The sequence below is a fragment of the Manis javanica genome, chromosome X (genome assembly GCF_040802235.1).
Source record: "Manis javanica isolate MJ-LG chromosome X, MJ_LKY, whole genome shotgun sequence".
Lineage (NCBI taxonomy): Eukaryota > Metazoa > Chordata > Mammalia > Pholidota > Manidae > Manis > Manis javanica.
Genome location: NC_133174.1, coordinates 118,248,291 through 118,261,492, shown reverse-complemented (window position 1 = coordinate 118,261,492; position 13,202 = coordinate 118,248,291). Strand labels below are relative to the sequence as shown.

At 37.2% G+C, this 13,202-nt stretch overlaps 1 protein-coding gene across 15 annotated transcripts in view; it reads right to left on the bottom strand.

Annotated features, from left to right (window-relative positions):
- The window catches only part of THOC2 (THO complex subunit 2), a 134,452-nt gene that overhangs the window by 16,449 nt on the left and 104,801 nt on the right, over window positions 1-13,202 (bottom strand). For 8 of the 15 annotated variants that reach the window (XM_073227801.1, XM_073227798.1, XM_073227799.1 and 5 more), the window contains 11 exons: window positions 8,897-9,172; window positions 7,175-7,316; window positions 6,593-6,750; window positions 5,566-5,694; window positions 5,074-5,205; window positions 4,804-4,988; window positions 3,273-3,451; window positions 2,926-3,028; window positions 1,774-2,204; window positions 1,507-1,565; window positions 3-134 (listed from right to left, as the gene is read on the bottom strand). In XM_073227801.1, coding sequence (XP_073083902.1) covers window positions 3-134; window positions 1,507-1,565; window positions 1,774-2,204; window positions 2,926-3,028; window positions 3,273-3,451; window positions 4,804-4,988; window positions 5,074-5,205; window positions 5,566-5,694; window positions 6,593-6,750; window positions 7,175-7,316; window positions 8,897-9,172 — 1,926 coding nt within the window. Of the gene's footprint in view, window positions 1-2; window positions 135-786; window positions 1,566-1,773; window positions 2,205-2,925; window positions 3,029-3,272; window positions 3,452-4,803; window positions 4,989-5,073; window positions 5,206-5,565; window positions 5,695-6,592; window positions 6,751-7,174; window positions 7,317-8,896; window positions 9,173-13,202 lie in introns of all 15 variants that reach the window. The other 7 variants (XM_073227802.1, XM_073227803.1, XR_012127448.1 and 4 more) reach the window with 6 other exon arrangements.

Below are 13,202 nucleotides of genomic sequence, written 5' to 3'. Positions count from 1 at the left end.
ACCTTTGCTGAAGACTCCTTGAGTTCGATGAGACTGTCCTGCAGAAAATGAATGGAGATGACAGGTGAGCTGGCATAGTTCTCAGAACCCAGAGGAACTTTGGGAAATATGGCTGTAACCTGGAAATAAACCAGCTACTTCTTGTAAGGATAAATCTTGTGATGTCATTATTATATGAATATCAACAATAAAAAACAAAAGCAAAACCATGTAATGGAATTGTAATGTTAAAAAAACAATTGTATGTACTCAATGTAACAAAAATCTTTCTCTGCTCAGAATTCAAAAATAAATGTCAATGCCACATTTTTCAAAATACTGTACTTAAGTTATAAGTAATATTAAGAGACTTAAGAAAGCAAAACATTTTTCTGCACAAAAAGTTCAAAATAGTGGAGGTCACTGTGGAAGAACAATATTATCTTACATTTTCATAGTTTGTAACTGGGAGGCTTCAAATTTTACTTCAATTGTGACTCTACCATACACATTTTTTATCCTAGCCAGAAAACTCAGTGGCATTACATTAACAAGAAAACAAAACAGGTATTCTATAAAAAAGTAATCACTTTTTTTGCAAAGTGACTCTGATGGTGAATCTCATACCTCCCACAAAAAAAAACACTTAAAAAAAAAAGAAACCAATTAGAGTATTCCACCACAGTGCTCTTGATGAAGAATTGGTTAACTTACAGTTTTAAAAGTTCAACATACTGCAAATTCAAATATTCCATGAAATTAGATGACTTTAGAATTAAAATTAAATATGGAGCAAGGAATGGCTACCCTGAGTCTTCAAGAAGGCTACACCCACGATTTTGTGCTGCAGTTGAATGCCTGGGATTTCTCTGCTGGGTGGTAGGATTGGATGCCACATCTGCTTTTATCGTAACGCAAGGTTCAACTTGTTGGGAAACCAATGGGTATAAACAAACCTCCAAGGGAAGATACAACAGAAGCTGCATGCTCACTGAATATACACAACTACAGGAGAACTGATCACCAAGGAGACTTTAAAATGGAACTCCTTTCAAGACTCCTTCTTAGAAGGCACACATCGGTATGATGCTCATCAAGAAGCTTGATGAATTCAGAGGTATCTTGTTTATCGTATCATCCAGGAAGTCTTCAGTGCTATACATTCTTCAATATTTATGCTGAAAAATATGCTTCATTCTGCTGAAAAGACTCGTTTGCTTGTAGCTACCATTGCACTCCAAAAATGACTGCTTAAAGCAGTGAGGCACTTCTGGGTAAAATTTCTCTTGCACTTTGAAATGCTACAAAATTAGTGCTAGGTCCTTGAAGTTTTAATATTTTTATAATAAAAATACTCAATAGGAAAAAATATCAGTCCACCAATACGTAAAAATTTCATTTTCTAATGCAACATAAAACCTCCAGTAGCTCCAGTGAATACTTGGCACAAGACTTGAAGGAAGTCAGGACACGTATTCCAAAAAGGTGAGCCTAACATGGACGCTGCCTTCCTCAGGCTATACTAACCTTTACTGTCGAGGAATGTGATGGAGAAGGGTGTGTATCAATTTTGCGGCGTTTTTGTTCTGTTGGGCAAAAGAAATAGTGACAATAAGGTATATTTCCACTTTTCCCAAATACTTAAAAAAAAATAAAAACCACCAACTTTTAAGGTAATTAAGTATTACTTTCCCCCAGTAAAGTCGCTAGATAACTTGCCAAAACAAGGAAATTGAAAACAACCATGCATTACAACATGCAAAGGTAAACAAATATAAAGAAAGGTAAACTTGCCCCTTTCAGGCTCTGCAATGTCTGATCGGGGAACAGGTGACTTTAAGGACCCAGAAACTGGTGCTTTTTCTCCTCCTTTAGCATTTTCCTTTGATTTCATTTCCTTTGCTATATCTCTTTCTCTGGATGGCTCCTTCTCTCTTTCCTTTTCTTGAGTAGATTTTGATTCTACATTGGGGACGGTGGTCTTGAATTTCTCATCTTTAGCTTTTTCTTCTTTCTTGAATTTTTCTTTCTCTTTGTCAGACTTAGGTGTTCTTTCCTTCGTTTCTCTTGCTTTTTCATCTTTATTTGGCCGTTCTTCCTTTGGTTTTTCTTTACCATCTTTACCAAGTACCCTGGCCTCTGGAGTCGTAGCTGGAGTCTTTTCTTTTTTCTCTTTTTCTTTCTCTTTCCCTTTCTCCTTGTCATTTTCTTTAACAGCTTTGCTGCTTAGGAATACAAATATGAGATTTTAGGACAAATGGTCATAAAATACACTCCACGGAATGTTTTAAATCATAAACAAAGGTTTCTTACTGGCTTCAAAAATTCTAGAAGAGTAGCCCTTTGAAAACTAAAGAACAACTTTAAATGAAAAAGTACTTCTTTATCCAGTAAGTAATAAATAACCAAATTCATGAAGAGCAGATTAAAAAGAATGATTTAAGTGATATCAGGCCCTTTTCTTGCATATGTTCATAACCTTGGGAGATTACAAATGAACATAACCAAAAATTATCCCACAAGTCAACTGAAGGTGCTACTATCAGGAACTGGATTACCTGACTGGATGAATCACTTGCTGGTCTAAATCAGCATAGGCTTCTCTTACGTAAATAATCCTTACCCAGACTGTCTACAGCAACCACTCAATCCTAAAATGTTTTTTAACTTCATCACCTACCTTCCCCTGCATACCCCAGCAGCAGGGGAAACAGAGTCAGTCTCAGCTTATACAAAACATAATGAGGATGGTAAGCACATAACCAAAACAAGGGTACATACAAAATTTCAAAGCCCAACATAAATGACTTTCATTTAACAGCATTCAACTACCTTTCATTCATGTCTAATGAGGTTCATCATGTAAGAATTCAGAATTTTGTTTATCAATGACACCAATAAAAAAAAAAGAATTCAGAATTTTGACATACAGCACAGTGTTCCTACCTGTTAGAGCCACTATTTCCATTGCTTGAATTCCCTTTTGGTGTGGCACTAGAAGCTTTATTAACAGCTTTCACACCACACTGAGATCTCTCCCTTGATTTATCTGAAATAAAGGTAAGGATTTATTTGACGACCCCCTAAATGTAAATAAAGTATAATTTCACAGCAAAATGATTAGCAATTAATTAGAAGGAAATAAAGAGCTGATTACTTCTTGATAGTTACATACTGCTACTTAGGGAATAAAAAGTAATACTAAGCTTGCATTTTACTTGTCATGTGATACAAAACATTTCAGTTTGTTGAAACAAAATGTATTACTTAAAAATTTCTATAAATAAGCATACCAGTCTCGTCATTACTGCTTTCATCAGATTTAGATGTACTTCCCGTCGATGATGAAGAAGGCCCACCACCAGGCCCATTTTGTACACTGGCAACTGCATTCCTCGGAGAGGGGTCTTTGTGATGAAACTCATTTTCAGGTATCATGTATGACTTTCTACTTTTCAACTGCCCAGAGTAGCTGAAAGTCGCACAAAGTGTTTAAATATACAAATACAAATAAAAAAAAAACACAAACATGGGGTTTAAAAGAATGAAATTATCAAGTTATTCACTCTGCTACTTGGTTCCAGAAAATAAAAAATATTAATTTTCAGTGTTCTTGAAGGTCTTTATAGGAGCCCTAGATGCTTCCTTAAAAATAAAAATTTCAGGGCTCTCTTGTCCCCTCCTGGCATGAGCCAGGAGCTCTGTCCTCTCACTATATCTCTCAATAAAGGCATATCTCTCAATAAAGGCCTCTCCCTGGTTCTACCTTGGGTGTTTGCTAAGTTCATTCTTTGACTCCACGAACAAGAACCCCAGCATCATCTTTGGGGGCTCGTCCAGGATAGCTTTAGAGAAGCCATAAAACTGTAAATAGTAATAGAAATGGAACCCAGAATAGAAGTGCCCATATTCTGAGGCCTTCTCGACTGACCAGTGATGGGGACCTAACTGAACCCTTTACTGCACCCACTCTCAGCATGAAGCAGCCAGAGTGGTCATCGCCCCCTTTCCCTAGCAGCAGCTAGGGTCTCTATATGTAGAGAGGGATATGAGACAGGGACCATGGGTGTAGTCAGAGTAGGGTGAGGGCCTCCGGAAAAAGCAAGGCAGGATATTTACAGTCAGAGCAATGTAACTACATGCAAGGAAACCCCCTACAAAAACTCTGTGTTAAACATTAAGCTCTAGAGTCATTCTTCTGTGAGATCAGTTCATATTCCCCAGATAAAGGAAAGTAGCCCATGTTTTTATTATGCTAATCATTTACAATCATGTGTAAGATTCACTTTAGCATGCTAAAAGAGACTTAATGTCTCATCAAGGACAAACATCCTAAGACCACTTTTAACAAGTCCACAACCCTAAGCCCTTTATCAGTTCCCCCAAATCCTCAACTGTCTATAAATTCCCTAGACAAGCACCACCCCAGGCTCTCTTGTCCCCTCCTGGCGGAGCTCTGTCCTCTCACTGTATCTCTCAATAAAAGCCTCTCCTAAAAAAAAAAATTTTTTTTCAATGTAAACTAATCCTTAAATGAAGATTTTTTTTTTGCTATTGATGAGCTGATAACCAATGATGAATTTACATTTCCTTCAAACCAAGATATATTGGATATGACTTTTGAAACTATCATCCAGTATAGACCGGAAGCTGATAATCGGAAGTGACAACTCTCACCAGCCTGTGGGAACATGAACGCATAATCTCCCATAATTTCCTGAGGTAAGGCAGAAGATAAACTTCACCACTGTAAAACATTTTAAAGTCTTCAGAATCCTTCTGTCATCTAGTCTCATAAATCACATTAAAGTATAATTGTGTTACCCCATAGCCAATGCATATAGATCTGGCCTCTTCTCTTTTTCTTCTTGGCAGATTTTATGTACTCTTCTTTCCAAAGCCTGACCCAGATTCAAAACTTTTGGGTACCAAGGAAGTATTTTTGTTAGCACAATCAAGATATTCCTGATGTGAGTATATTCGCCTGTTTCAAGGCAATGCACCGATGCCTACAACAAACATTTTAAGATTTGTTATTATAAAAGTCTAAGTATGGAGAAGAAAAAAACACCTTTGAGAAATTCTTTTTTTTACCTTGGTTAATTTGTAATGCCATTTATGTACAACATGACGAAAATTTTCATAGTCTAATTGATCAGCTTTATTTCCTCCATCAAATCCAGTTGCCCGTAATATAGTGAGGAATCCTGGATAATTTCCACATTCCTAAGGGGAAAAAAAGGTTTACTTTTCAAAGAAAAGTTCTGTTCCTCAAAATAGCGGAAGCTGAAACTTACATAGACTAGATTAATGATTCCATGTGAAAACGTGATGCATATTTGAATAATAGGTAGTTTTCATAGGATGGTTCAGCTTAGTCAATGATATTAATTTTGGAATGTCAACATAAGATAGGATTTTTTTAAATAGCACTTTTTAATAATGAACAAATTGTGCTTAAATTTTAAACACTGTTTTACAGCTGAGTCTTAAACTCAGTTTCCTTTAAAAACTGAACAACCTAGCAATTACTAGAAGTGGCTATTAGATATATGGATAAAATATAATGATATTTACTAGTCCTACCTTTTCATATGTGGCTCTATCACTGTGCCATCTGGTCACAGTTTCTAACATGCAGCAAAGAAATCTCCCGTATCGACTAGCTTCATTTTCAGTACAGCTTGCGACTGTGTAAATTATGTCAGAGAAAACCTATAGGAAAAAATATTTGAAAAATAAAAACAAATCAAGGTCAAAATTAGTTCAAAATACTAAAAGATCATGCTATAGCAAATCATAATAAATTAACAGATAAGTTTAGTCACAATGTATTGTCCCCTTTTATACTCACAATTTCTGAGACCTTTAAATATTTTGGCTTTCGTGAGGGAAGAGCACATTAATAAAGCAATGACAACAAAATTTTTATTTAAAAAGCTGATTAACAATGAAAGAAGAAAAAAACTACCATTATTATTACATCATTCACTGCTTTAACAGAGACTTAGACACAGATACTACCTGGGGTTAAAGGGACAGTAAGCAGAGAAAAGGCTAATAGAAAACAGAAATAGGCAGTTGACATGCTGTAACATACAGTACATTTTTAAACCACAAAAATGCAGTAATTTATTAAAAAGAAAAAGCCAGATGCAAAAATTTGTGAATGTGATCATACTGAAAAGCATCCCTGCTTTTATGTACGTGCAAAGGTGTATTTTGAGGGTAAAGTTAAGAGTGGAGAAGAGAGTTCTACCTATTATGACAAACATATAAACTCAAATGTTAAAAGATTAACTAGAGGTGCTTATTACGTATCAGGCACTATTCAAAGTACTTTTGTGTATAGTGATTCATTTGATTCTCACAAGAATCTTATGAAGCAGGTATTGTTATCCCACTTTACAGATAAGAAAATTGAGGCACAAAGAGGTTAAAAACTTGCCAGAGATCATGTATCTAGAAAGTAGCAGAGTTAGGATTCAAGTTCAGGCACGTGGCTCTTGGGTTCATGCTTTTAACCAGACACACAGCAATACCTCTATAGATTATAATGTTTAGCTATCTTTGTGTGAGACTTTTTTTAAAGGTTGCAATAAAAAGAACTTACTCGATCATAGCAAAGAAGTGTGGAAAAATTTGGAGTTTTCTGTTGATGTACCAATTCAACAAAACGAGCACAGTAAACAGCATCAATTGCTGAAAAAATACATCGAGGAAATATACACAGCTGTAGAAATTTTGTGATGGTCTCATTTTTGGTAGATTCTAAAAATAAGGGGAGAATATATTAAGTGGTAAATTTCTTCCTCAAGTGCCTCAAAGCCACTAAACATAACAACATATTAATTTTAGTGTAGAGAATGCTATAGAACCACAAACTATTCATAGTTTGTAACCAAAGGTCATGTCTGGGATGAGACTTGTTTTCACTCTGCGGATATTTTTCTACCTGTAATTTCTCCAGAAGTATGATTTCATACAGAAAAGTTGAATGATAAGCTGCCAATATTGTAGTTGTAAGTTAATTTCACCAGCAAGCTAAATCAGTTCCTTTAGTGAACATGTGAAGTCGACTCTGAATTAATGAGTAACCAAAACTTGGGACAGTGAACACTGAGTTGAAATAAAAACATAATACACTTCAACACCTCCAGAATTATAAAGGTTTGCTTTTGTAATTCTAACTTACTCGCTAAAAGCCAGTTGTCCTTTTCCAGTTTCAGTCTCTGTAGAACTCGCTGTACATGTTCCATTTGTTTTTTTTCTTCTTCAAGAAGCTTGTCCTGAAGGGCAGTACAGCGCTCCTTCTCTTTTTTCTTTTTATTTGGAGGCTACAAAGTATAAGTTAGATACTTCTCTAACTACAGGCACATTACCTCCCTTTCTTTTAATTAAAAAAGAGATAAATGCTGATATATTATGTCAACAGGGATATTTACAGATGTTTACCTCCATTCAACAAATCTAAGACAAAGTCATCCAGTCCTCATACACCATCAAAACAGGCTATCTTCCCAACACTGGTACTTTTAGTCTAAGGCATGCAATCTTCTTTGACTCTTCCTTCTTATTCATTCCAAAATCCCAATTGCTTAGAAGTCTTGTGCATTCCCAGTATACCTCCACCAGTCTATGTTCTCACAATGAATTACCCAAAAAGCTACTTTCTTGGTTTCCAGCCTAATGCTAGTCCTTTCCCCCACAAAATGCATCCTTTATGCTGCTGTCACAAGTAATCTTTCTAAAGTACCATTTTTACCATTATTACTTCCCTGCTCAGGAATTTAAAATAGCTCTCAATTTTTTTTTTTTTGCCCAGTGCATTTTTTTTTAAGAACATTATGTTTACTAGGGTCCCCCCTTCACCAAGTCCCCTCCACAAACCACATTACAGTCACTGTCCATTAGCATAGTAAGATGTTGTAGAATCACTACTTGTCTTCTCTGTGTTGCACAGCCCTCCCCATTCCTCCCCCCATTATATATGCTAATCGTACTACCCCCTTTCTTCTTCCCTGCCCTTATCCCTCACTTCCCTCCCATTCTCCCCAGTCCCTTTCCCTTTGGTAACTGTTAGTCCATTCGTGGGTTCTGTGATTCTGCTGCTGTTTTGTTCCTTCAGTTTTTCTTTGTTCTTATACTCCACACATGAGTGAAATCATTTGGTGTTTGTCTTTCTCCACTTGGTTTACTTCACTGAGCATAATACCCTCTAGCTCCATCCATGTTGTTGCAAATGGTAGGATTTGTTTTCTTCTTAGGGCTGAATAATATTCCATTGTGTATATGTACCACATCTTCTTTATCCATTCATCTACTGATGGACACTTAGGTTGCTTCCATTTCTTGGCTATTGTAAATAGTTAAAATAGCTCTCGATTTTATCAAGCCTTCTTTTCTAACTTTCATTGCTCTACATAATCTGACTCTATTCAAATTATCCCTAAGCCAATTCACTACAGTAGAAGTGGTCTCCTTAAACCTCAGACTACTTTACACCTTTGCTGGAGCTCTAGAGTGGCCACTTTGCCTCCAAATTTCCAAACCTAATTTACCTTCAAGGCCCATGCAGCTCAAGACTTACCTCTTTAGTAAAGCCTTCTCCGAAAGAGTTCTCTTTTAGGAATTCCTATTGCTCTTGCAATTGCAATTGTAAAATGATCACACAGATCATGTAAAGTTGCTAACCCAGCCCTCAGTAGAAAAGTAAACTCAAAAACTTTTGATTGATGTTAACTTCCAAGTACTCACCCATACCCATGCTCCTACCCAGTGAGAGGTCACCATTAAACCCACTTAGGAACATATATAGCAACAAGATCATAGCTTTTTAGTACAAGTTTAAACTATGGGCAATGCTGAACTAATACCATGAAGTTATTACACTTGAGCTACTAGAACAAAAACCTACCATTTCCTGATTGTCATCAATGGCTTTCATCTGGACTTTAAGTTTATTGACTTCTCGTTCATAGCTGGTATGTGGAACTGCAAGGTCGTACATCGTCAATGACCAGAATGTGGCATAAAATTGAGGGCTGATGTCATCCCAGACCTTGGAAACATGTAAGGAGACCACTGCTTCATGGACAGGAGCCATCACCATTTCACATGATGTAATGTACTTATGAACTTTATGCTGCTGTTTACTTCCCTTTTCTGATTTTTTAAGTTCATCATACTTTGACTAAAGATAAAAACACACACACACATATTTTTATAGCAGTGACTTCCATAGTATAAAAACCTATGTTCCCTTTTCAAGAGTCAAAAGATGACCAATCTAAACAGCTGTAGCAATTCTACTTCCTTACCAACATTCATTTTAAAATAAATCATCCCTGGAAACTGCTCTAATCTTTGGTCCTGGGTGCTCATTAGGAGCTTTTCAGAAAATTCTTATTGAATCTAACCTGTTCAGTAAGGGGAGAGGTATGTGTGCCCCTTGCTGTTTCCCCCAACCATACTCTCTCTTACTGCTGCACAAAGATTAAACATACAGGGTTTCCACTCCTGCTTCTGAGATAGTCAAGGGAACCAAGTAACGAGTCTTAACACTAATGAAGAGGCAGAATTGAACTAATAACAGTCAATCTGGACAGAATGTGTTATCACTACACATACCCATATTGGCTGTTACAATTTCTTAATGAAGCTGGATCAGTACTAAGAAAGATTATGAAAAAGTTACCATAAGACTGATAAGTAGGGTGACCAAAGGCCCAGTTTTGCCAGTGACTAAGAGGTTTCCAGGGATGCAAGACTTTAGTGTTAGTACTAGGAAGTCCCTGGCACACTGGAACCAACTGGTCACTAGACTGCTAAGCTAAATATGATTTCCTGTGAATGGCTGTGGTGTATTAGAGTTTAAAGATGTGGGAACTGACACTATGGTGGGGTTTTATTTTGTGGCCTGACTGGTTTACCCTAATTTAAGGGTGTGTGTGATGGGGAGGGGGCATGCCAGAGGAAGGCCATGCTCTTAATTGTACAAGGAAAGAACCTGTTAGTACCAGAGGGGGGGTGGAAGAGGTAAAGGATGGGACACTACAGAGTGTATGCCAAATGCAAAAAAGAAAATAATACAAAGTAGAGTTGTATTATTATATATATATAATACAAAGTACTCACCAAGTACTCACCACACCCATGCTTTTTATATATATATATAAAAGATATATATATATATAAAATAATACAAAGAATTATCTCATGTCCCTCAGTCTCTTGAGGATACAAGAGCTCTCACCCAAAAAATTTTGTTTGGGTTAGGCATAATCCTGAAGATGAACCTAGGAGAAGACCTAAAAAGAGTTTCTTCTTTATGTTAGAAAAACACTTAAATCATTCATTGTTTGGACTAAACATGGAACCCAGAACTAGAAGGTCAGAGGTCAAAGGTTCCACTTCCAGTTCTCCATCATGGCAAAACAGTCTTGACTCTCCACAGTCCAGCTGCCTTCCCTCCTAAGTATGTCAGTCACTAGACTGAAGAAATACCAAGTGCTTTTGGTTCCACACGGTATCTCAAGCAGGCTCTGAGAATCTTAAAATTATTCTGGAAGTGAGAAGATTTATCTCCTCCTACCCCATTTTAGAAAGCACACTGATGATAACTACTGAGACTACACAGGTAACAAAACTATGAAGAACATTACTTACAAGAGAGAGGTCCCAATTACAACAGAGACCTAAGAGCAGAGCAGCTGGGATAAGAAAGTGTTTAAAAATTTGAGGGTGGGTACTATCAAGAGTAAATAATAACGAAGCTATGTGAGCAGAATGATATCATCTAAGGTTCTAATAAAACATAGCATAGGGTTGAAACAACCTGCATAAGATAACTTAGCTACCTGACTTAGACAAGATCTAGAATATGAACTGGGGGAGAGCCTTTTTTTCAGACCCACATTGCAAGGTGAGTCTCAATAATTATAAATGAAAATTAGGTTATAGGAATGAGAGGGTTATAGGATAGCCCATCTCCCCAATCCTCTTCTAAGTCTGTGACTTGTTACTAGGTACTCCCCTAGTCCCTATCTTGTTAAAAAAAAAAAGCAATAGTTTTGATCAGAAAAGGTAGCTATGCTTCATATTTACCTATGATGAGTATTTGTCTAAAGTCAGTTTAACTCCCTCTTCAAGCTCACATCTCCAGTCAAGTGGAGAAGCTTAACAGCTCTACAGCTCGTCACTGGGGCACTAGATGTATGGAATAGAACTGATACCCACAATTATTGCTGTACTTCTAATTACTATTCAGAAAGCTCTTCCTGGCCCAATATTCTGAGCAGTGTTTGGTCAGCTGAATTATTTCCAGGAGAGAAATCGGTAGTCAATTTATGGAAGGGACTTTGCAGTCCTCCAATACTCATTCTCTCATCAAAGGCTTTACAAGACAGGCTTTCATTCAAGAAGCAAAAGCAAGGATCCCCAGGAAGTTGAATACTCATCCAAAGTGCAGCTAAGGTTGCCAAGAACTCACTTTCGAGAAGACAGAATGTAGACAATGGGGAACAGACTTATCTCTGACTTAGCTACATAACCACCTCTGTATAGTTGTTTTCCTCCTCAACCCTGACAGGCAAATGACATTTATTGTTTAGATTTTTGTAATTCTTAAATGACAGACACAGTATTTTACACAGGCTACAGAAAAGGTAGCTATTGGTATGAATGACTGGCTCCATTTTTTGACCTGGAAAAGTTCAGTCAACCTCAGGCAGCCAAAGTGTTCAATATCACAGATTAGTGTGTTCACTTCTCAGTATAGCACAAGGCAGGGCAGAATCCCTGAGATGAAGCAATCCTCCAACCTCAATCCTTCAAGAAATCAGGTCCCTTGTTGTATAGCTGAAACTGATCTACTTGGGGGAAAAAGGGGAGCAAGAACACAGAGTATAACTATGCAAAGTGAGCATAGCATTTTTTGGACTGAGAAATTCTAAGAGGAAGAAGAGGCCTTATCCCCTTCCCCTGAAGAGTATAACACAGAATTGCTGCACAATGCTAAAGTGATAATTAAATCAATTAGCATTTAGTTAATTCTTAAAGGGGAGGTGTGAAACTGCAGCAGTTGATATGTAAATATTAATAGCTGACAGGTGATTGCCTTATCAATGAGAACCCAGAATTTCTCAGTGCCTTTTTTTCCCACACTTCTACCACACAGCCCTATATCCTTACTGGGAACAAACACGGAATCCTAGTGTAAGAGGAAAGACTGAGATCCCAAACCATACAGTTACAGACTTTAAAACAACAAATAAAACAGAAGGTGAAGAATCCAAGCCTATACAAAAATGAAGAGTCTGCTGGGGCTCCAGTCAGAGTGGGGAAGTATCACAGTTTCCACATGAGCACTGACCATGGCCCAAGGCAAAAGGAAGAGTGAATCACCATTAGTGGTCACTGCTTTGTAGGAAAGCATGCAGGCGGCATAGAGGAGTAGAGGAGAGGGCAGGCTGTCTCCTTTCGCCCATATCCTTACTTGAATTTCAATGCAGTCATTACTGGACTATCCTGCTAGGAAGGCTCTAGTTTACTTCTGTTGTTATTTCATTTAGATGGAGATAAATAAAACAAGAATCAGGAATACACCTTTCCCAGGAATACACACTTCCCAGGAGTTACACCACTGAGGTTGCAAGAGTTTTTAGAGCCCTTGCGGGTGGTTAAGTCTTTCTGTCCATCTGTCTCTACTACTTTCAAAGCACTCTGCACATCAACAAGTCAGTTATCTGACAGGATATTATCAGTGAAGGAACAGGGCTCTGTATTCAACAGGAGTGTTTCTTAATAATGTACCACATTTGCCTGAGTTAGAATGATCTAGTGCTCGTTAAAAAAACAAACACCAAACAAACAAATTCCTCCGGGTACTATTCAAGTTACTAAATTACAATTTGGGAATATGGGATTGAGTTTTTAAGATGCTTCCCTGGTAATTTTCATCTACACTAATGTTTGAGAGCTATAGTTCTAGAGGGTCCATAAGACATCAACCTGATCAACTGGTGATGCAGTAACAGTAAAAATCACACAAAAAGTAAGGCTTATTTTCTTAAAGGGGCATTCTCATTGTATACTGCTCAGAGCTGAGCATTAACAAAGAGTAACTCTAAGAGACATGATCTACATCTATGTCAGGCTAAAATGCATTTACAAATAAAATAGGTAAGAAATAATTTGGAGTCATTCCTGAATGGCAGCAGAGA